At 55.1% G+C, this 22,629-nt stretch overlaps 1 protein-coding gene across 1 annotated transcript; it reads right to left on the bottom strand.

The window, feature by feature from the left end:
- Positions 1 to 1,033: 1,033 nt before the first annotated feature.
- On the bottom strand, positions 1,034 to 14,466 carry ADAMTS15 (ADAM metallopeptidase with thrombospondin type 1 motif 15). The gene is made up of 8 exons (XM_030233024.2): positions 13,552 to 14,466; positions 9,250 to 9,382; positions 8,555 to 8,722; positions 7,876 to 8,159; positions 5,787 to 5,964; positions 5,505 to 5,686; positions 4,753 to 4,928; positions 1,034 to 4,069 (listed from the first exon to the last, which is right to left on the bottom strand). The coding sequence occupies exons 1-8, from the start codon at positions 14,464 to 14,466 to the stop codon at positions 3,289 to 3,291; spliced, it is 2,817 nt and encodes a 938-aa protein (XP_030088884.2). The 3' UTR covers positions 1,034 to 3,288.
- Positions 14,467 to 22,629: the final 8,163 nt, after the last annotated feature.

Genomic DNA, 22,629 nt, shown 5'->3' with positions numbered 1-22,629 from the left:
ACACAGACAGGGCTGTTCCAGGATGTGAGTGCTGTTCCAGCTTCCATCAATCATTTTAACTCTATGTTCCTGTCACCCTGACAGAAGAACATCCTGAGTGAAGCCTCAGGCAAACCAGGCTCCCTCAATGAACATCCCCAGTTTTCCTGGGGCTCACAGGAACTGATTCACCCCAGAGCTCCTTCAGGTTGGGTTTCTTTTCACCAATAACCAATTCTGTAGCAGAACCAAATCAGAAATAACCTCTTGGGCTTATAAAGGGGTTGGCTTTGATTCTTTAGGACTTTAGCTGTTCTATTTTTCATATGATTCAGGGATCCATGAGATGGAAAATGATGCTTGAGGGCTTGGCTGTTGGGTTGGAAACGGTGCTCAGCATCCCTTTCCCTCTGGAAAGCAAAGCCCACAAAGCCTCAGCAATGACACAATTCCCCCTTAAAGGTGGCACTGAAGGTTTGAGAAAGAAGCAGAAGGGAAAGGAACAATGATGAAATTGTAACCCTGCAGTTCTTCAGTGTGTAACTAAAACTTTTCTATTTCCATCTATTTGTAACCTGCAGTTCTTTAGTGCAGAACTCCAAACCCCACACTCAGTGGGAGCTGCTGCTTCCCCATTTGGGGCAGACACAACAATTCCTCTCCAGGCCTGGCAGCCAAGGACACCTCACTGCCTCAGGGCCCAGAGATGGGAACAAAAGGGAGTTGGGGGCAGCAAACTTGGGGTCAATGCCTTCATTAGCTGGAGCTGGAATTGGCAGATTCACCCCCAAAATGCAAATGGACCAAACTTATAAAAGTGTGAAACCCTTGAGTCCATTTTTGGGTGTAGCACCTGGGGGGGCTTTGTCTGCCCTAAATGTACCTGAAGCCCTTCAATAAATAGATCTGCTTTTTATTCTCTCCATTTTGTCTCTGTTTTTAGGAAAGCCCAAAAAGGCACCAGTTTTGTTCCTTAGGTGATGAGCTGACACTATAAAGGAGTCAGGCTCACAAGAACACAAAGAATACCCTGCAGCCACCAACAAAACAACCCTTGCAGGACCGTGTCCCCCCAGGGGTAACTTTAAATACAGATTTATTTCAGGTTTGCTACTGACGCACAAACAGCAGAGATCGATGTTCAGTATACATGGTATACACAAAGCAGCCAGAACCATCGGCATCTCCGTCCTCCTGCTGCACCCTCAGCAGAAGAACCACACACGAGGAACCCCTCCCTCCCTCCCTCCTCAGCAACCAGGCTGACGATTTCTCGGTGGCTTAGAAACCAGCTGTGGGACGGCAGGACACCAAGGGGCAGCTCCTCGGAGCTCTGTCCCCAGAGGGAAGCGCAGTGGGCTCAGATATGCAGGAAAACCCTCAGAAAATGGGTGGTGTGTTCATGGGAATGCAGACCTGGAAGGGATTTCCTAAGAACATTAACTCCCGTTCCCTGCTGTGCAGAGCAACCACAACATCTGCTCCTGGCTCTGTGGAGCAGCGTGGAGACCCAAAACATGATTGTGTTGAAAGAGGCATTAGAAGGATCCTCTAGGAGGATCCCCAGGGAGGATCAGCCCACAAACATTGTCACAAGGAGTTTGTGAGCTGCTGCAAAGACCTAAGAAAGGAACTCTCGTGCCACCTGTCCCATTTCTTTCATTCTCACCTTGCCCACAGCTGGAGACCTTCTGGAGCCACCCAAGGGGCAACAGAGTTTCCTTGTTGGACCTCCAACAAGCATGGCAGGCTCCAAGCCTTTACTTGCTGAGATGGCATCTTCTGCCTACCCAAAATCTGTGTCTTATCCCTGAAATACCTTTCTGCTGATCCCAGTAACTGCACAGCTTGACCCAGAAGCTTTTGCTTGTTTACAGTCACAGCTCGTTGATTAAGAGGCACCTGCATCAGTGACAAAGCAAAAAATTCAATGGTGCCTTAATGATTTGATCTGAGCAAGAGACCTCAATGATAAATGGGGTTTGGGAGAGGTAAAACAGCCTCTGACCACAGTGAGCACGATGCTACAAAACTGTCAGAGGTGCAGAATAACCCCAGAGGCACAGAACAAGCCCAGAATAAGTGGAGGGGGAAAATGGTTGTAGAGGCTTTGCAGCAGCAAGAGGGTTGACAGTCCCTCTCTCCCTGCATGCCTGAACCCCGCTGAGCCCCTTTTCCCTCAGGAAAGCCAAAGACCCAAATTGATCTCCCTCTCCCTCAGCTCCAAAGGGATGCCAGGGAAGTGACCCCAGCTTTGATGGAGCTCAGGGTATCTCAGGGAGGCTTTCCACAGAGGAAAAATATCCCAGCCTGGTTAAAGGCTGGAGTCTATGGGAAGTCTGGGCAGGACAAACTGGTTCCATTGAGCATTGAGCACCATTTCCAGAGCAAAGCAAAGTCTCAGTGGCTGGGGGGGCTGTGTCTGACCCTGTGGAACTACAGCACAGCTGCTTGCTGCTTTTTTGAAATGACAGCCCAAACCTCAGATCCATTATGATCCCTTTTAGCCCTGAAAAGCTTCAGGTGGACCAGGGTGTAAAGGAGCATCCAGATGTTCACACAGCCCCATCCCAAAGCACCATAGGAAACCTCAGGCTGGTGAGATCCCCTGGGAATAACACCAGCCCTGTAATGCAAGGTTTACATCCATCAGGAGGGAAGGAAGGAGGTTAGAAAAATACAGAGTTAAGCACCATAAAATTTACACTGGTCAGGTCATAAACACGAGGAGAGAATGAAAATAAAGCCACCACCTTCCAGCCTGGCCCAGGGATGCTGCTGGGACAACAAAGTCCCCACCAGCAAGCCCTGGAGGCATCAGTCCCAGTGCCTCATCGCACCGGTGGTCGTTGCATTGGTAAATCCTTTTGGTCCCGTTTAGCATGAGTGTTGGGGGAGTCCAGGGAGAAGGGAGGTAGGGTTGGTCCTGGCAAGGTGGGGGGAGGCTTCATCTGTGCAATTTAGGGGCATCTCCCTGCCTGTACCACAGATCCATCCTAGGCAGGGATGATCCTCCTCGCTTCCATCTGTCCCCCCAGTTGCCAGCCTCCACCGGTGGTTTCCGTGTCGTTCAGTGGCTTCGAGGTAGATGTTCATTCCCGCTCTGTCTCCAAGCGACCTGGCTGGTAAAAGCCCTCTCTCCCAGGTGCATGGGGCTGTCCCCACACCCAGGTCCCTTTTTGTTCCCTTTTTTTTTTTTATTATTTTTCCCCCTTTTGCTATGTGCTATGGACATCTCCCCCACTCCCAACCTCTGGCACGCAGCCATAGGAACACCATGCCCTTCCTCGCAGGCACCCCTTGACCTGCTCAGCACGGCCTCAAGGTGCAGAAATCCAGCTCCTGCGGCTTCCTCCGAAAATTGCAACTCTCCCGGGGCAGCAGGCGCCCGGTGGGCACCACGCACTTCAACGCCCGTCTCTTGAAACCCCGACCACAGCTCTTGGAGCAGGAAGACCAGGGTCCAGCTTCCCAGGCCGGGCAGGGCTCCCCGCAGAGCCGGACGTCGGCGGGGCGCTGCGCCGCGTCGCACTCGGCGGCCGGCTGGCCGTAGGAGTCGCGGCAAGCCACCGAGCGCTTCTGCAAGCCGTCACCGCAGGTGACTGAGCACGCCTCCCAGCCGCCCACCGCCCACTTGTACGAGGGGCGCTTGTAGCTCGGCCTCCCGCCGTCCAGGCGGTTGGACAGGCTGAGGACGCTGTTGTTGAGGTCCGGCGGGGTCTTGCCCTCCTTCTTGTAGGAGGACTTGTCCTCCTTGCTCTCCTTGGGGAGGTAGAAGGAGTAGCGCACCCGGGGAGGGGTCATCTTTCCCACGGAGAGCACCTCCAGAGTCAGGGGCTCCTGGATGGGCTTGAAGGCCTGGAGGCTCTCGACGGCCGTGCCGGTGCCGCTGTAGCGCAGGACGCTGCCCTTGACCATCAGGTCCCTCTCGACGGCCGAGACGATGAAGTGGCCGTTCAGCAGGTACTTGCCCTGCGCGTTCTTCAGCGCCAGGTAGTTGTCGTCGCTGACGAGGCCTTTGTAGCCCCGCTGGCGGATGTCGATGTTGGAGGCACCCGCGGGGATGACCACCACGAAGTTGTAGCCATGCCTGAAAGAGAAGAACAGGCAAGGAACGACATCAGGCACAGGACACAGTGCACAGACCACGCTCGAGATACATGGAAAAAAAACTGTCCAGAACCAGCGAAACGTGAGAAAGCGCCCAAGATGCAGGAAAAAGAAAACGCGATGCAAATCAATGTTATTCCAAATATGATGTAGATCGAAATCTTCTGTTGTGAAAAATGCTTCCCAGAGAGGGAAACCACCACGTAAAGATAAAAGTATTAGTAATGATACAACTGCACAAAATGTCTCTGAAGACAGAACATTTGGGAAATGTCAGTCAGATCCTATCTGTGGCATGGTGCATGGTGCATTACTTCAGCCCTGAGATCCTCCCACCCCTACGTTTGTCTTCTTCCTGTGAAGATCAGTTTGAATTTCCTCGCTGCATTGAGTTTTGTGTAGGCTGATGTCACCCAGTTACAGAAGATGCTTCAGCCCCTCTGGCTCAACAGCACTCCATCAGCAGAAGTCAAGAGGACATTAAATGTGTCCTGCAGCTCCTTCAGAGCCAGCCCAGGAGACTGGGCAGTGATGTGCATGAGCACCAGCAGATTTGGCTCAGGATGGATTTATCCTACACCATCTCCACAACCTTCCTGCATCCCCCATACCAAAACACAGAGCTGGGAGTAGGGGAAGCACACGTGGTAACCAAACACTCACATGGGTTTGGTGAACAAGCCTGAGACCTTCTTGCAGCTCTTGTTGTCTCCTCCACAGACGCTGCATTTGTCAAACTTCTTCTTGGAGCCCAACTTCCCATCACAGCCTGCCTTGATGCATTTGCCCTGGACACAGACCGAAGTGGAGTCCGGGGAGCAAGGGGTGCCATCCACAACCTAAACCAGGTGAGAAAAACAGGCTGCTGCATTTCCCTCTCACACCTCCCAAGGCCTCCCAGCGGTGTCCATCCCACCCCAATCCATCTGACAGGTCCTGAGGAGAAGCCAGCAGGCACCATGTCGCTCTTTGCTCATGTTCTGCTTTGCAGGCAGGATTTTGGGGTCTCTGAGAAGAGACAGATGGGACTGAATCCCTTTTCTCCCATCCACAGAATTTCCTGTCCTTTCCATTGCAGGGAACAAGCTGCACAGGGGACACCGCTAACACCATCCCGCTCAGTCCCGTGTCTGGATGTCCACCCTGCCCTGCCTGTTGCTTCCTCAGTACCCAAACAATCATCCTTTATCCCAGGTCCACAGGAATATGCCGAGGCATCTTTATAACAGGTTAAAATTACATCTTCCAGAGGAAGACCCTCCATGGACCAGCTCCAGTGCCAAGCTGATTCATACCACACTGGTGGCACCTCACCTAAAACCATCCACCCACCAGACAAGAAAAGTCTATTCATCTCCAGGGGCACTGGAGCCATCCCACAGTCCAGGCACTGACCCTGGGGGTCTCTCACCAACCTTGGGTGCCAGCACATAGAAGTAGCCGGTGCCGTTGGCCCGGCAGATGAGCTTGCACTTGTCCCGGGGCGAGACACCAGAGTATTTGGGAACCCAGGAGACGGAGGCAGTCAGGCGGTTCGTGCTGTGACTGTAGCCATTGAAAGCCTCACACTGCTCCTCACGGAAGCTCTTCCCTGGCACTGAAAATAATAAATAGGGAGGTGGTGTTGGGCACCTGCCTGCACCTCCAGCTTTAGTTTTCTGGGGTTGTCACAGGCCGAGCTGAGCCCCAGCCCTTACCTGCAGCAGCGCAGGGCTCCAGGTTGCAGGAGCGGTACTTGACGCGGACGCCCTCGCAGTAGGAGCCGCCGTTGGCCGGCACGGGGTCGCTGCATTCCCGCCTGGCCAGCTGCACCCCGCCGCCACAGCTCCGCGAGCACGGCCCGTACGGCGCCCACCTGGCCCAGCCGCCGTCCACCTGCAGGGAGGGACAGCCTGAGGGGCTGCACACCCACCAATCCCACCCTTGGAGCCATCCCTGCACAAGGAAAACCTCCAACCGCTGCACACCCATCATCCCACACTTGGAGCCATCCCTGCACAAGGAAAACCTCCAACCACTGCACACCCATCATCCCCACACTTGGAGCCATCCCTGCACAAGGAAAACCTCCAACCACTGCACACCCACCAATCCCACACTTGGAGCCATCCCTGCACAAGGAAAACCTCCAACCACTGCACACCCATCATCCCCACACTTGGATCCATCCCTGCACAAGGAAAACCTCCAACCACTGCACACCCATCATCTCCACATTTGGAGCCATCCCTGCACAAGGAAAACCTCCAACCACTGCACACCCATCATCTCCACATTTGGAGCCATCCCTGCACAAGGAAAACCTCCAACCGCCCACAAACAGAATCACAGAATAATGAGGTTGGAAGAGACCTCTAAGATTATCAAGTCCAACCTATGCCCTAATACCTCAACCAGACTATAGCACCAAGTGCCATGTCCAGTCTTTTTTAAACACATCCAGAGATGGTGATTCCACCACCTCCCTGGGAACAGCATTCCAGTATTTTATTATTCTTTCAGTGAAAAATTTTTTCATAATATCCAACCTGTACCTTCCCTGCTGTAGCTGGAGACTGTGTCCCCTGGTTCTGTCAGTGCTGCCCGGTGGAAGAGACCAACCCCACCTGTCTGCAACCTCCCTTCAGGAAAGTGTAGAGAGCAATAAGGTCACCCTCCTGGTGAGGGGACCTTCCTGGTGAGGGGATCCGAGGGGTGGATGCTGATCTCTTCTCTGTGCTGACCAGTGAGAGGACCCAAGGGAGTGGTCTGAAGTCGTGTCAGGGGAGGCTCAGGTTGGATATCAGGAAAAGGTTCTTTCCCCAGAAGGTGCTGGGGCACTGAACAGGCTCCCAGGAAAGTGGTCACAGCCCCAAGCCTGACAGAGCTCAAGAAGCATTTGGACAATCCTCTCAGGTGTGTGGTGTGGCTCTTGGGAATGGTCCTGAGCAGGGCCAGTAGTTGGACTTGATCCTTGTGGGTCCCTTTCAAAACAGCAAATTCTGTGAAACTTGCCCAGGGCTGGCTGGAGCAGAGCAGCAGCCTTGAGAAATGCATGATACCCAAGGGTATCTCAGTTTCCACATCAGTGTCCCCATGCTGGGTCTCCACCATCAAGAGATGGGGGATACCTCTGCCAGCAACTGCTCAGAGTGACCCTGTGGGATGTTTTTGGGGCCCCCAGTACAGGCACCCATCCTGTACTCACTGAGTGACCCTGTGGGGTGTTGTTGGGTCTCCCAGCACAGGGACCCAACCTGTACTCTGAGTGACCTGTTTTTGTCTCTCCCAGCAGAGGCACTCACCCTGCACTCACTGAGTGGGTGTTTTGTGTTCCCAGCACAGGGACCCATCCTGTACTCACTGAGTGACCTGGTTTTGCATTCCCAGCAGAGGCACTCACCCTGCACTCACTGAGTGGGGTGTTTTGGGTTCCCAGCAGAGGCACTCACCCAGCACTCAATGAGTGACCTGCTTTTGGGTTCCCAGCACAGGTACCCACCACTGCACTCACTGAGTGACCTGGTTTTGGGTTCCCAGCAGAGGCACTCACCCCTCACTCCCTGAGTGACCTGTTTTTGGGTTTCCAGCACAGGTACCCACCCCTGCATCCCTGAGGGACCTGGTTTTGGGTTTCCAGCACAGGTACCCACCCCTGCACTCCCTGAGGGACCTGTTTTTGGGTTTCCAGCACAGGTACCCACCCCTGCACTCCCTGAGGGACCTGTTTTTGGGTTTCCAGCACAGGTACCCACCCCTGCACTCCCTGAGGGACCTGTTTTTGTCTCTCCCAGCAGAGGCACTCACCCTGTACTTGCTGATGTTGTGCCTCTCCACGCAGGCTCCCTTGAGGCAGAAGCGCCCATCACCACAGGCGGTGCCGTCGGCCCAGGGGAAGTGCCGGGTCTGGCACACGATCTGCCCACGGGCCTTGCCCGTGCACCACAGCTTGGCACAGTACTGCATGTAGGGGCAGGGCTTGGAGCCCACCCCGAAGGCCAGCTCGCACTGCTGGTTCAGGCTGTAGCTCGTGCCCGGCAGGTCCTCGGGCAGAGGGATGGGTTTGGCAGGCTGGTCCAGCAGACAGTCCCCTGCAGGAGTGGGAGAGGGGGTCTGTCAGGTCCTGGGGGTTGTCGGGACCAGAGTGGGAGGGAAAGCACTGCTGCAGGGAGATAAGGGAGAGATTGGGCCACAGCTACCCCAGGGATGCCCTTGATCTTGGCTGTATCCCAGATGCAGATGATTCCATCTCCTGGTGATGCCTTGGAGCTGTGCCAGCAGCCTGAGTGCAGATGTCACTGCTGGGGACACCCAGGCGGTCTGGACGCTACAGAAACCTCCCATTTCCTTCTGAATTTGTTTACAGAGCCAGGAGAGGAAGAGCTTTCCAGCCAACCATATTTTCCCAGTAAGCAGCTGCAGGGCTGGGCCCTGTTCCTAGGGGACAGGGACACGGGCAGGGGGTGAGGGGCACAGCAGGGCTTACCGTGGCCACTGTCCAGGAAGTCAGTGATGATGGCAGCGCTGCAGGCTGACCAGGGGTTGGCACGGTCGATCTGGATGAGCGTGGGGGACATCATGTGGTTGGTCTTCAGCCGGCCAAAGACCTCCTCACAGGCCTTCACGTTGTCGTGGGGCATGTTGAACACGTGGCCTGGGGGTGGGATAAGGGGGGCAGCATGAATAACCCAGCACAGCATGAGAGCAGGAACCCCCCAGCTTCTTTCAGCAGAGACTGAGACATGGAGTGGGGCAAACCCTTGCAAGGATTGCAATGTGGACAGCCCAGAAGAGTCAGCAAACATTCCAGCCCTTTCCCGGATGCCTCATGCACACGGAAAGCACATAGAAAAGGACAAGGGAAATTGTGAAGAGAAGGTGACAGGTGACTGCAGCACTTGCCCCGCTGTCTCCTCCCTCCCAGAGGTAGGTGTGGTCTCTGCCTGTTATTTCAGGACTCCTGAATCCTGGAAACCCAGCTGTGGTAGCAACCATGAGAGCAAAGCTCCTTCAGCTCCCTCAGCAGCCCTTTCCCACCTGGCTCAGGGGGAAAGGCAGAGTTTCCCTATCACCAGGTGTCACCTATTGTCTCATTTCCCAGAGACCAAAACCAGGGCTGTTCTGAACCCTGGCAGCCCCTGGCACTGCTGCTGAGAGGAAGAGGGGAGCTGGGAGCCTTACCCAGCTCGTGGGCGGTGGTGAAGGCCGAGGGCAGCCCGTCGTCCTCGATGACGGAGCAGCTGCGCTTGGGGTCACACATGGTGCCCACGTCTGCCATCCCCAGCGTGTCACAGGTGGTGGCACCACACAGGTCCTGCCAGTCACAGAGGGAAGGGGTTAGTCCTGGGGACAGCACAGCTGTCACTGTTCCTCTTTCCCACCTCATCCCTGGCCCCCCACGGGGAGCTTCTGATGGGAAGAAAGCCCAAAGGGATGGGAACCACACTGGGACACACAGGCAGGAAACCTCAGTCCTGACCCAGCCCAGGCTGCAACCGTGTGTTTGCACTTAACCCCAGCACCAGGGATGTGTGTAGCAGCATCCTGCCCTGCCTTCAGCAACAGCTTTTCCCACCCAAACAGCTCCTCTGGCCAGGGTGGAGCTGGTTTTGTCACGGATGAGCCAGTCTGGTTCCTTTGGTCTTAAGTGTGAGCTCAAGGACTAGTCCCAGGTGGGTGGATGGGAACACATCTGGCCTTGGACTCAGGGCTGAGCCACTTCTCAATCTCATTTCTCAGCTTCTTCCAAGGAACAAGAAAGTCCTGGACCAGGTCCAGAAGTTTCCAAGGGTAAAGAAGGTGCTCCTGCCTGTCCAAGACACTGCAGCCATCCTTCAAGGAGCAACCAAGCCCAGCTGATCAAGGGAGGAACCAGCCCAGGAGGAACCAGCCCAGGAGGAACCAGCCCAGGCTTCTACCCCCAAACTAAAGACAGCCAGATGTTGCCAGGAGAGTAGCTGGGCAGCGTCTCATCGTGGGCAGATCTGCCCTTCCCCAGGTGCTCGTGCTAAAAAAAGTCCATTTAAGAGACACCAATACTGCAGCCTGGCAGTAACCTTGTCCCAGGTGCTCCCTTCCCCTGCTGGGTGTGGTTTGGGTTTGGGAGGGCTGGAGCATCCTCCCCTCCCTCGGTGCTGCCCCAGAGCTGCCAGGGAGGCCGTGCAGCGGGCACAGAGCTGTTTTCCACATGAAAAGAAAAGTAAGGGACTCGCTGGGCGCTCCCATGCTATAAATAAGTGTGATTCATGCTCAGCACTTGCCCAGCCAAAGCGCCTGGGTTGCTCAAAATCCTGCAGGAGCTGCTCTGCCAATATTTCCAGCAAGGTTTCCAAGCTGCAGGCATTCCCGCGCAGGCAGGTTCAGCCGTGGGTAAATCACAGTCCTGATGACTTCAGAGAGCCCCAGCCAGGGCTGAGATGGCTTTAACAGGAGACCCGGGGCCAGGAGTGTGGAGGCACAGGCAAGACCAGGATCTCCTGAGAGGTGACGTGAAGAAACGTCTGGGTCTGCTCTGGTGGTGGAAAACCCCATCATACAAGTGAGTTCAGCACTTTGCTCTGCAGTTTTCCTTCCCAGCCGGGGCCCTGCTGCATCCCTGATCCCAGGAGAAGAGGTGGCAGCCCCACCTTGCACTGGCAGTGCCACCACTGCTGGGCACAGGTTGATTAATGGTGCTGGCAAGCCCAGGGGCAGAATCCCAGTCCCAAAACACCACCAAGACCCAGTGGTATCATCACCCCGAACCAGTCCAGCCATGCAGCTTGCCCAGGAGCCCCTGACCCTGCTCTGGCCAGCACTGGGGGTTTGGGGGTGAGGATGGGGCATGGGGAGGAATGTCCCAGCCTCACAGCTCCCAGCTCCCCGCTCAGTGCTCTTTGAAGAGCTCTCAATGCTCTTTGAAGAGTTCTTTCCTCGCCAGCACAGCGAGCTTTGGCTCCCAGCCCAACACCTGCACTGACACACTGATCCACTTCTCACTCTGAGCCTCGCTGGGATTCACCACCAGCAGCTCTCTGGGGGCTTTTCCCTCACCCCAGCCTCCTCAGGACAGCCTGGGCGTGCCAGGCAGCATCTCTGACCTTAATGACAGGTCCTGATCCCCCACCTGAGCACCTCCTTCAGCCTTGCCAGCGTGGAGTGAGCCTCCACGCTCACTCCAGTGAGCCTCCAGCGTGGAGGGGAGCAGAGATTTAGAAATGGAAGAGGTTTAGGGTGGGAAGGCACCGTGCAAGGAGCCAGCTCTGCCTTTGCTCTCTGTCACTGGTATCCCCCCTGCTGGCACAGGTACAGGGAGGACCCTTGGTCCCCTGAGGGGCTGCAGACAACCTGCTCAGTGCATCAGCACTCTCCTGCCAGCCTGACCTTCCCACATGGCACCTCCCAAGGCTTTTCATCGTCCCTTGTGAACTTCTCACAACGTTCCACAGGTCAGTCAGGGGGATCCTTGTGCATTAATTCACCTACTCAGAGTCATAAGCACTCTCCCTGCCACAGAGGCTTCCTGTGTGCATCCAAAGCAACTCCAAAATCTTGAGGCTTGAGCTGCAGTTTCCAAATTCCCCCACGTGCAAGGCTGCAGCCACATCCTCCTTCATGCAACTTCCCTTTGGTTTTACAGCAAAGCAAAGATGCACAGCTGGTGTGACACCAAGGTCCAGGAGGGGTGGGAAGGATGGCCAAGCTCCTTGCCATGGTGTGCAGGGATATTTCCAGGAGGGCAGCTGGAGGCTGGATGCTCTGCAGGACCCTCCAATAAGCCGTGGCTCAGGTAGGAAGGGAATCTGCACCCACCAGCTGATCAGGACTGAGCTTCCCAAAGGCAAATCCATCATTCAGTGTTGGAAGGGAGCAAATCCAAGCAGTAAAAGAGAGCCCCATTCGTCAGCAGCTCATCATCACAGTGAAAACTGCCTATCAACCAGCCTGGAGGTGAAATTTAAGTCGGGGGCTTATGTAACAGCTTTTTGGCAGGAAGATAAGCTTCAGGATGTCAGGGGACCACAGATGGATGCACTCAAGGAAGGCAGATGTCTCCCTGACCGTGTGCCTTTGCATTGAGCTTGCTTTGGGATTTCAGGAATGGATGGTTTAGCAATGTGTAAAAAATGCAGCCCAGACGTGATCCACATCTTTTGAATGGCTGGGACCGACTCTGTCCCACGTGCAGCTCCAGTGACCTCACGGGGCTTCCACCAGAGGTGGAGCTGCCTCGTCCCTTCAGAGGTGTCAGCAGTGTCCTCCTCTGTGAGCTGCTCCAGCAGCCTGGGCTTCCATCCTGTCTGTGCTTCCAGAGCATCTACAGCTGGCCCGGGGTGGGGAGGACAAGAAGACACACAGGACACGATCCTACACGTCCTGCACAGCTCAGCCCTGCTCCAGCCCTGGCTGAGCCCAGGCTAGGGACAGCTGAACTGAGCTGGATGCTACATCCTTCCCACCCACCACAAGTGCTTGACCTGGAAAAATGTTTTGGGAATGGTCTCCCTGCTCGCTGAGGGGAGTTTCTCACCTGTCCCTAATCCAAAAACATCTGGGCAGGGATAGTGGAAGGAGAAAATGCAAGGAGCCTTTTCTGCCAAAGCCTGCTGCAGCCAAAATAAGACATGAGTGTCCCCTCCACGCTGGGCTCATCCTCCTCCCATCCCATCAAGAGCACTGGACTGATGTCCACACTGAGACAGGACTACAGGGAGGGAGGAACAATGGGGAGAGGCTGTGGGAGCTTCAGTGTCACTCAGTTTGTGGGGGTGAGAGGATGCAGAGCTCATCCCACACGCCACATCACCACGGAGCCACGCCAAAGGCAGCTCCAAGCCTCTCTCCCACCACAGGGATGCAGCCAGCCCACGGCAGTGGTGGCAGTGGCTCTCTGCTCTCCCCCACTCGAGGGCTGTAGTGCTGGCTCAGTCTCTGGTGCTTCACTTCCAGCCCTGAACCGGGTCCATGCAGCGCAGCCAGAGCTGAGGAGAGGTCCAGGTTCTCAGGAGAACCTCACGCATGAGTCAGAGGAAGCAGGGAGAGGTTTTTTCTTGGCAGGTGGCACTGTGAGCTCTTCCCAGCTGAGGAGGGGGAACAGGACCATGCTCCTCCTCTTCTGGGCTCAGACCTCTCATTTCAGAGTGCACTCAGAGCCGCAGGGCACTCGCTGCCAAGCTCCTGCATGGAGGCAGGAGATAGAGCAGCAGGTTTCTGCCCGTGGGGCACCTTGCCTTTGGACACCTCCCGGCCTCATTCACCCCATGGCAGGAATTTTTCCAGGCTGCTAGCCACAACCTGCCCAGGGGACACCAAGGACTGGCCCAAGTCTGCTTGCTCCATGCCTCTGCATCCCCCACCCAGCATCTGAGAGTGGAGGTTCCCTGGGAAAGAGGGACAGGCACACACACAACCTCCCCCGTCACGCACTCAGGTGGCAGAACGCCTCAGCCCAGGGCCGGGCTCTGTGACAGGGGGGAGCAGCTCCTCGGGCCCCCCTGCACCCACCTGCTTGGTGAAGAGGATGGCGGTGTCCCAGTACTCGGGGTGCTTGTCGCTGACCTTGTTCCACTTCTTCTGCCAGGCGCAGAAGTTGCGGAGGGTGAGGGCAGCGTTGCTGGTGACTTTGGGCCCCTTGTCATCCTGCCCGATGAGGAGGAACTTGACCACGGAGATCTGGATGGGGTTACGGATGCTGGGGTGCTTGTAGAGACGGGCGGCCGTGGCCATCAGGGTGAGCAGGTAGTGCTGCAGGTCATCCCCGTGGAACTTCACCATCGACTCGTCGGCCACCACCAAGGTCTCCACGTAGCGCGGGACCGAGGCGAAGCGCTTGGCGCGACCGCCTTTCCCCCCCGCACGCCCCCGGTACTTGTCGAGCGCCTGCAGCACGCCGGGGGTGAGCCCGGAGCCCACGGCGCAGCGGGACGCTCCGGCCCCGACGGGGCGGCCGGGGCTGCGGCGCTGCAGGCGATGGAGGCCCCCGGCCGCGCCCCCCGGCAGCGGGCTGATCAGGTACTCGGCTCCCCGGTAGCCGAAAGCCCCCCGGAGCCCCCCGCAAAGGCTGAGGGCGGCGAAGGACTCGCGGTCGGCGTTGACATCCCCCGAATAGAAGCAGTGGCGGAGAGCGGGCAGCGGGCGGGCGGCCGCCCCCAGGTAGTGGGCGGCGAAGGCGGGCGCGATGAACCGGGCGTCGGGGGAGAGGTGGAGGTAGAAATCCTCCCCGAAAGCCGAGAGCTGGATCACCACCGCCTGCCCCCCGCGCGGGGGCTCGGCCGGGCCGCCCCTGAAATAAGCGGGCCCGTTGATGTCGGGGTCCAGGCGCAGCGGGGTGACCAGCGCGGAGTCGGGGTCCGGGGGGGCCCCCGCGCTCAGGCGCAGCCCCGGCGCGCCCAGCAGCAGCAGCGGCAGCAGCGGCAGCATCGTCCCGGCGGGCTCAGGCCGGCCGCATCGGGGTTCGGGGGAGGCGCGGGGGGGAGAAAGCAGCACCCGGCCCCCCCCTTCCTCCCTCCCTCCTCCTCCTCCTCCTGGACCCGCCGAGGCTGGAGGAGCGGAGCGGCCCCGCCGGTACCTGCTTTGCGGGGCGCACCGCGCTTTTATAGCGAGGGAGCGGGGCGCGGCTTGGCCCCGCCGCAGCCACTCCGGGGCGGGGGCCGGGGCCGAGCGGGGCCGAGCGGGGCCGGCGGAGGAGCCGAGCGGAGCCGGGAGAGAACCGCGCTCCGCCCGGGGCTGCCGCCGCCTCCCCGGGGCGGAGCGGGGTGGGGGCGCGGCACCGCCGGGAGGACGGGAGGGGATGGAACGGTGGGGTGGGATGGGGTGGGATGTAGGTTTGAGATGGGTGGGATGGGGTGGAATGAGATAGGGGGAGATGGACGGGATTGAGGAGTGGGATAGGATTGTGTGGGATGGAATGGGATGCTGGGGTTGGAACAGGATGGAATAAAGGGTGGGGTGGAACGGGATGGGGTCAGGTGAGATGGGACAGGATAACGGGTGGGATGGGACAGGATGGGATGAGAATGGAATGAGGTGGGATGGGAGGATGGGACAGGGTAGGATTGGGGTATTGGATGGGATGGAGTGGAAGGAGACCCTCTTCACTTTTTTTCCTGCAGCAAAGAGGGAAACTGTGCAGCCCCCAGGGATGCTCCCACCTGCCAGGCTCCCTCCTGCCACTCTCCAGTTTTTCTGGACCCTGCTCTAAGTGAAGGGATGGAGCTCAGTGACCCCGTAGGGAGAGGGACTCTGGTTACAACAGGGGTGTGCAGGGAAGATAAAAGGTCATAGAATCATTGAGTCATGGAACAGTTTGGGTTGGAAAGGACCTTTAAAGGTCAGCTATTCCAGCCCTCCATCCTCTGCTCCGTGCTGGTATTTGAGACAGATCTGTGGAGTGGGGAACCTGCTCTTTGACAGCTGAGGGCTTAGTTCCCAGATTTATTCAGGAAGATAAATGTTTTCCACAGCCCAGGAGTGTCTAGCACCGAGACCTGGGCTGTGCCCCTCTGTGCACCTCCAGACCTGCCACCCCAGTGTCACACTGCCCCAACAATTCCTGCATTCACACCGGGGGGATCCCAGGGCACTCCTCTCCACCCATCCCAACCTCATTCAGGTGGGGGTAAAGGTGATTTCCACTTCTGAGCTCAGCCTCCCTTCATCCCTGAGCACCAAAGCACGCTCCATACGTGTAAACATCTGCAACATCCCCTCCTCTGAGACTGCAGGACAGCCTGTGTGGGGTATGTGGGATTGCCCACACCCACCAAATGCAGGGATCAGCAGAACAGTGTGTACAGGGTGCTGGGGCAGGTAATGCTCCTGGGAGGTGGGAAGATCTCGCTGTGGATGGGATTTTTGGAGAGCAGAGTCTTTAGCAACAACCTGTAGCTGAGGGACAGATTTATCAGCCCCCTAAGCACCACAGTTTGGTTTAGAGATGAAATTAAGGCCTCTCATGGACAAGCTGGCTTTGATGTGATTTCAGCAAAGGCTGAAACCCTTTGAAATGCAAGCACAGCTTAATAATGTGTGCACGTATGAAACAGAATCCAAATTATTGCCTAAGGCACAGGGCCCACAGCCCACAGCCCAGCTCGTTTTGCTGTCAGTGCACCCCCGTGCTGTGGTTTGCTCAGTTGTGTGCCTTGCAGCTGAACTTGTGACCCATAAAACCATCTGACTGCGCTGGGCTGAGGCAATCAGGGATTTTGTCTGCTGGCCAAAGGGCAACGTGCCCAGGGGTGCTGGTAATGGGCAGCCCAGGCAGTGGAGGAGCAAGGGAAGAGGGGGGCACAGTCTTGAGCATCTTGAGGTGCCAGGAGGGAATTTCTCCTTCCCACAGCCTTGCTCTGCTCAGCAGGGTGGTTTCTCCAGAGACCACAGCAGCATCCACAATGCCACAGGCTCCCACAGCTGCCACCAGCTCCCTCAGCCTAGAGGTCATCAAGCCAGAGTTAGTGAGTGCTGCCCCTGAGCTCCAGCCCCTCCATCTGGGAGCTCTCATCAAGAGGATGAGTCAAACCAAGCTGGCAGGAACTTTATCTCCAGCCTGGAGAACATCTGATTGCCTCCTGATGGGGAAAGGCAGGCAGAAAATGTGAGTGGTTTGGCTGTGCCTGGGCTGAGACCTGCTGGAACCTCCAGGCACGGGACTGGCTGTGTCCCATGATGCTGAGGGAGAGCCACGGGCTGGAACACAGGATGGATCAGCTGGATCTCCATCCCAGCCTCCCCAGCCCTCAATCAGAACAGCTGGGAATCACCTACCCCAAGGCTTTGCAAACCAAACCATCACTTCCCAGCAGCAGCACTTCCCCAACACAAACCCTAAACCAAACCCAAACCCTAACCCTAACCCTAAACCAAACCCAAACCCTAACCCAAACCCTAACCCTTAAACCAAACCCAAACCCAAACCCTAACCCTAACCCTAATCCTAAACCAAACCCAAACCCAAACCCAAACCCTAACCCTAACCCAAACCCTAACCCTAACCCTAACCCAAAACCAAACCCTAATCCAAACCCTAAACCAAACCCAAACCCAAACCCTAACCCTAACCCTAACCCTAACCCAAAACCAAACCCTAATCCAAACCCAAACCCAAACCCTAAACCAAACCCAAACCCTACCCCTACCCCTAATTCTAACCCACCCCAAACCCTAACCCAAACCAGCCCTTCCCTGCCCAGGGTGAGCAGAGGAGCTGTGGAGCTCAGGAGCACACACTGCTCACCCCTTCCAGCAGGTACAGGAATGTTCCAGAGCACTCCATAAAAGAAGGAGGCACATTTTTATTTCAGTTTTCCTCTTGCTCAAGGACCTGATGGGATTTTTCTCTCCAGGGACAAACCAGCAGCTGCTTGAACCCCACACCCGGAGCAGGAGCTGGTCCAGGTGACACCTTGGTGTCACTCCCTGCCTTTCCAGGCTGGCTGCTCCTCACCCCCTGCAGTCCAGCTGGCCTGGATGGATTTGGGATGAAGGTGAGCACACAGAAAGCAGGAATGGAGGTGGAAGATGCCTTTGGAACATTCTGAGCAGCTACAGATAATGAAATACATCAATGAATATATTATCCAATATAATGAATATATAAGGGATGTAAGGTGGATTCTGCTTCTACTTTGATTTTTGTCTAGAAACCACTTTAAGGCAAAGCTTATCTCACTCAGGCTTAGTCCATTGCTCACTCTGATCTTGAAATATCAGTGTGAGCTGGTCTGCAGCGTGGGTTTTCCTTCTCCCACCTTCCTTTTCCTTCATCCCAAACATCTCCAGGAAGCACCAAGTTGTTTTGTTTCATTTATCCATCACCTTGATGCAAATGCATTCATTTTAAAACACAAAAAGAGCAAAAATACCCACCTTAAACCCCACATACCTCTTGGGTGTTCCAGTTCACCAAAGAAATTGTTTTAAATAGAGCATCTGAGAATTTTAGGCCCAAGATAGAGCAGAAAGGTGGTTCAGGCAGGGGAAACTGCTACTCAAGCAGTTGATTTTGGCTAAAACCTTGGCATATCAGAGGCTTGGGCTCACCCAAAAGTTCAGGCTGTGCTCTCCCAACTCCCCATCAGCTGGGCAGGAAGGAAGATCCTCTCCAGGGACTGAGGGTGAGTCAGAGTGCATTGTTAGTCAGCTTTCCAGGAAATAAAATTAAATAACATTTTCTTGGTGGAAAAAACCCAGCTGGGTCTAGGTAGGGTCATTGAGGGTGAGATACTGAGAAACCTGAGCATGTGGAGGACTCAGTAACCTAAAACCTGCCCCATCCTTGGAAAATGCTGGATTTAATTAGCTTCATTCTGCCTGACTGATAGCACAGGAGATGGGCAGGGTGCTCCTCCTGGGATGGTGGGAAGGAGGATCTGTGCTTTGGAGGTGTTCCAGCACCATCTCTGTGTCCCACAGCAAAAGCCAAATCAGCCTGCAGCTCCCCCTGTGCACAGGAGACACAGGAGAGGGATCCCTGAGCCTTGGTCACCCCTCTGCCCTGTCACAATGTCCTGACACAAAATGTCACCTCTGCAATCTGGGAGGGTTCCCAATGGGGATGTAATGGTACACTGAATAAAACCAATGGAGCTCCTGGGTTTGGGAGATTTCCAGCTGGTGCTGCAGGTCCTGGGGATGCTGATAGTCCATTCCCTCTGAAAGCATCTCAAACCCCCTCTCCTCACTCCCCTCAGCATTTAAGGCTTTCTCCTGTTTGAGGAAGAGAGACACAGGGTTTTCCATGGTGTTTTCAGACAGAACATGGGAATGTAGAAGAGGCAGATGCCAGTGCCACCCATTCCACCAAAGCCAGCATCAGGAGCTCCTGCTCACCTGCAGAGATTGGTGGCCCAGCACTCAGCACTGCCCTGTTCCCACCTGGGCAGCTCCATCCTGTTCCCAGCTTGGGATGGAGGAGGCTGTGTCCTCCAAAAACTGGAGAAACCCCAGGGAATGCTCCACAGCCTCTGCCTTGATTTGAATAAAGCCAGAAAGGACTCCTCTGTCTCCTTTCTGGACATTTTGGATTCCCTCTCTGGGATGCTGCTGTTAGGGACAGGGACACCAGAGGTGCACAAAGGCACTGAGCTGTCCCAGGGTGGGGCTCAGGGCTGGGCAAGCCTGAGGGGTCACTAAAGTGATCCACACCTGGAATAAACCTGGGGGGACAGAGGTTCTACATGGCAGCTGTCTCTCATCAAAACCATTACAAAGTTTTCATCAACCCACAAACCATATGAGACTGGAACAGAGAGGGGAGATCATTTATTATTATTATTATTATTATTATTATTATTATTATTATTATTATTATTATTATTATTATTATTATTGGAAAAGAGTATTTCATTCTAACATACCATAGTTATTTACAGAATTGATGGGCTGTTCCATAGGAAAAGCAGCCCTAGAGCAGGCTTGGAGGGTTTCAGAGGGTTTAACCCCAGAGCAGACACAACTTTGGAGTCTCAGGAAGGACCAGACTGGGGTGCTTTGCAAACGGGTTCACCTCTAAACTTGCAGCTCCAGGCTGAGTTTTCATCATTCATTTCTGCCCTCAGGGCAGAGAAAACACTTGGGATAATTATTTGAGCTGCTCATGAAGCAGCTATAATCCCCAAAAGGATTTTCTCACTGATGTTCTGGTCTCAGGACACCTTGAAAGCCCCAAGACCCAGACAGGAAATAGAGACTCCCCAGGGAGGAGGCTGCAATGCTGGAAACAGCCCTTGATTTTGATTTAGCCCTTGATTTTGGAAAGCCATAAACCTGTTCCCTTGCACCTGGAGACAACTGGAGCTCCAAACCCACCCTGAGGCAAGGCTGACCTCTAGTGCCACATCCTTGCTCTGGAAATCCAGGTATGAAATGGAATGAAGGCAATGGAGTCTGGCATTACAAATCAAAATGCAAATAAAAAATAGAGAATAAATACAGAAAACAGAGAAAATTATATGGGAAAAAAATCTAATGAAGGTTTAGAAATTAGAAGTGGAATTTGTACGAATTGTATCAAATCACAGCCATGGCTCTTGATTTGCCCAGCACCAAGGGCACCAAATCTCAGAGGCAGCAGCATCAGCTGATGAACCAAGACCCAGCCTGCATGTCCCTGCCCTTCCCTGACTCCTAAAAATCTTTTTTTCCCCCACGTTTAGGGGACCCAGGAGAGTTAGCATTCGCCCAGCATCACTCTCACAGCAGCCAGCCCTCTGGGGCTGCTGAGAAATCATCTCCAAGGATGAGCTGCTGCATTCAAATACAGCTCCAAGGGGAAGGAAACCCCTTTTTAATGGGGTATTCAGGGTGTTGAGGCACCAGACCCTAAATCTCCACCACTTTTAAGGCAGGAGGGCCCTCTCGTGGCTGTGGCCAAGAGGGGAGGGGAGGGCAAGGCAGCGATCACAGATTCCTAGTGGCACATTTCGCTTCTTCTTTCACTCCCTGGATCCAAATCCAGCCCAAATCTCCCCTTTCCTCACAGGAACAACCATTTCCCTGAGTTCCCTCACCATCCTCCACAGCCAGGATGGTTTCACGGAAGGGAACTTGGCAGGACACTGGCCAGGACTCTGATTTAAAGCCCAGCTCCTTTTCTGGCAGACATTTCCACCCACCTGATCACTTTCAGTGAAAACTACTGGAAGTGTTCCTTTTGCTGTGGGGTGGGGTTTGGGCTGGCGGCAGGACCCCTTCGCTCCCACTTCCCCGGGAATTCCCAGGGATGGATTTCGTATTTCCCACCCAGCGTAGGGCAGCACTGACATCTAGCGGTCTCAATTTTGGGCACTGGAGCTGCTTCAGGAGCAGCTCAAATAATTATCCCAAGTGTTTTCTCAGCGCTGAGGGCAAAAAGGAACAACTAAAACTCAGCCTGGAGCTGAAAATTTGATGTGAGCCCGTTTGCAAAGCGAGGAGGGGACAGCAAAGCACCCCAGACTACCCCAAAAAGCAGTGAGAGGAATGACAGATTTGTCTTTACAAACGAGCTGTGGGGCTGCTGGGAGATAAAACCAGCACTGGGAGAGAGAAGAAACAACGGGAAGGATTCCACTGGTTGATGAATGGAAAAAGAGATTTGTTTTTACAAATAAACTTTAGGTTTGCTGAAAAATTAAATTAGATATTGAAAGATGAAAGAAACAATGGGGAAAACCCTTAAATTCCGTAAGAATTAAAAATTATAAGGGAGGGTTATGCATTAGAGGGGAATCTCTGGGATCAGGTGTTCTGGGGAGTCTGAACCTCTCCAGTACCCTCAGAAATGGGGAAAGAGAGAAGGGAAATGTGGCTGGAAATTGGGATAAAAAGGAGGCTGAGTCCTCCAAAAATGGGAGAGACCCCAGGGAGATGCCCCATGGCCTCTGCCTTGATTGGAATAAAGTCAAGAAGGACTCCTCTGTCTCCTTTTTGGACATAAACCTCTGCTGTTTGTAAATCAATTTTCCAAACAGCGGCGATTTTGCTGCTGCAGAGCGGGAACAGCAAACACAGCACGGGGCTCATCCTGGGAGCCAGAAACGCCTCCCAAAATCCTCCCAAAATCCTGAGAGCTGCGTGCCGGGCAGGAGCAGCCCCGGATGGGACAGGAGGGACCCTGCAGGGCTGGGGACACGCGGGGGGCAGCGGGGCAGGGGGTTCCAGGCTGTTTGATCAAAAGGGTCTCTAATCCCCCGAGGCTGAGCAGTTCATGGTTTTCACATGCTCGGGCAGCCCCTGCAAAGGCGAGCGCAGGGCGAGCTTTGATGACGGCGCATCCTGCGAGGGGTTAAGAAGCAGAAACCCCAAAAAGTCTTTGGGCTCCTCACGCTTTGCTGGGAGGAGATGCTGAGGGGCAGCCAGGTGAGGTTTTGCTCTTTCCCAGCGCGTTTTTGGGCTGGCTCGTAACGAGCCCGGCGAGGCCACAAGAAATTCCAGCTACTGTTTGCAGGGCGAGCCGCTAATGAAAACCAGCGGTGCCTCCGAGCTAAGATGCGAGCGTGTCCTCCCGGATCAAAGATGCAGCTCCGGGAGCGGAAAGCCGGCAATAAATGACATCCTGTTGCCTGCAGCCTTACCTGTCCTGGTTCAGGGCAGGGGCAGCGCCTCCCCGCCTCCCCTCCCGCGGGAAGGGAAAGCCCCGGAGGGGTTGGCACCTTCCGTGGGGTTTGGGCTTGGAGGAGGCAGAGTCAGGGCTCACTTTTGGCTTCTGGTTCTGACTCTGCACTTTGCTGCTGGTGTTAAAACACAAACTGTGCCCAGTTCGATGAAGCTGCAGAGGGAGGAAAACCCACCCGAGTCAGGGGAAAGAAGCAGCTCCAGCTGCAGGCTGAGCTCCCTGCCAGGAGAGGAGGGGGCTGCTGAGACCAGCCAAGGCTCTGGGTTTTGAAGGAGCCCATTAGATATGGAGACATGTCCCAGACCAAACTCCACTGGACCTGCGCTTGCTTTCCTCCCTTCCTGCACTTTTCTGGCCACCCAGCATCTGGATTTTAAATGTCCCCTTCCACACCTGTGTCACTGTCCACCACAAGCATCCACAATTGGTTTTAATTATTATTTCCCCCTCTGCTAGGGTTGCAAACCCCACACTTCAAAAAGGAGTGA

The sequence above is a fragment of the Serinus canaria genome, chromosome 24 (genome assembly GCF_022539315.1).
Source record: "Serinus canaria isolate serCan28SL12 chromosome 24, serCan2020, whole genome shotgun sequence".
Classification (NCBI taxonomy): Eukaryota; Metazoa; Chordata; class Aves; order Passeriformes; family Fringillidae; genus Serinus; species Serinus canaria.
Note: the sequence above shows the minus strand (reverse complement) of the source record. Positions and strands in the feature narration are given on the sequence as shown.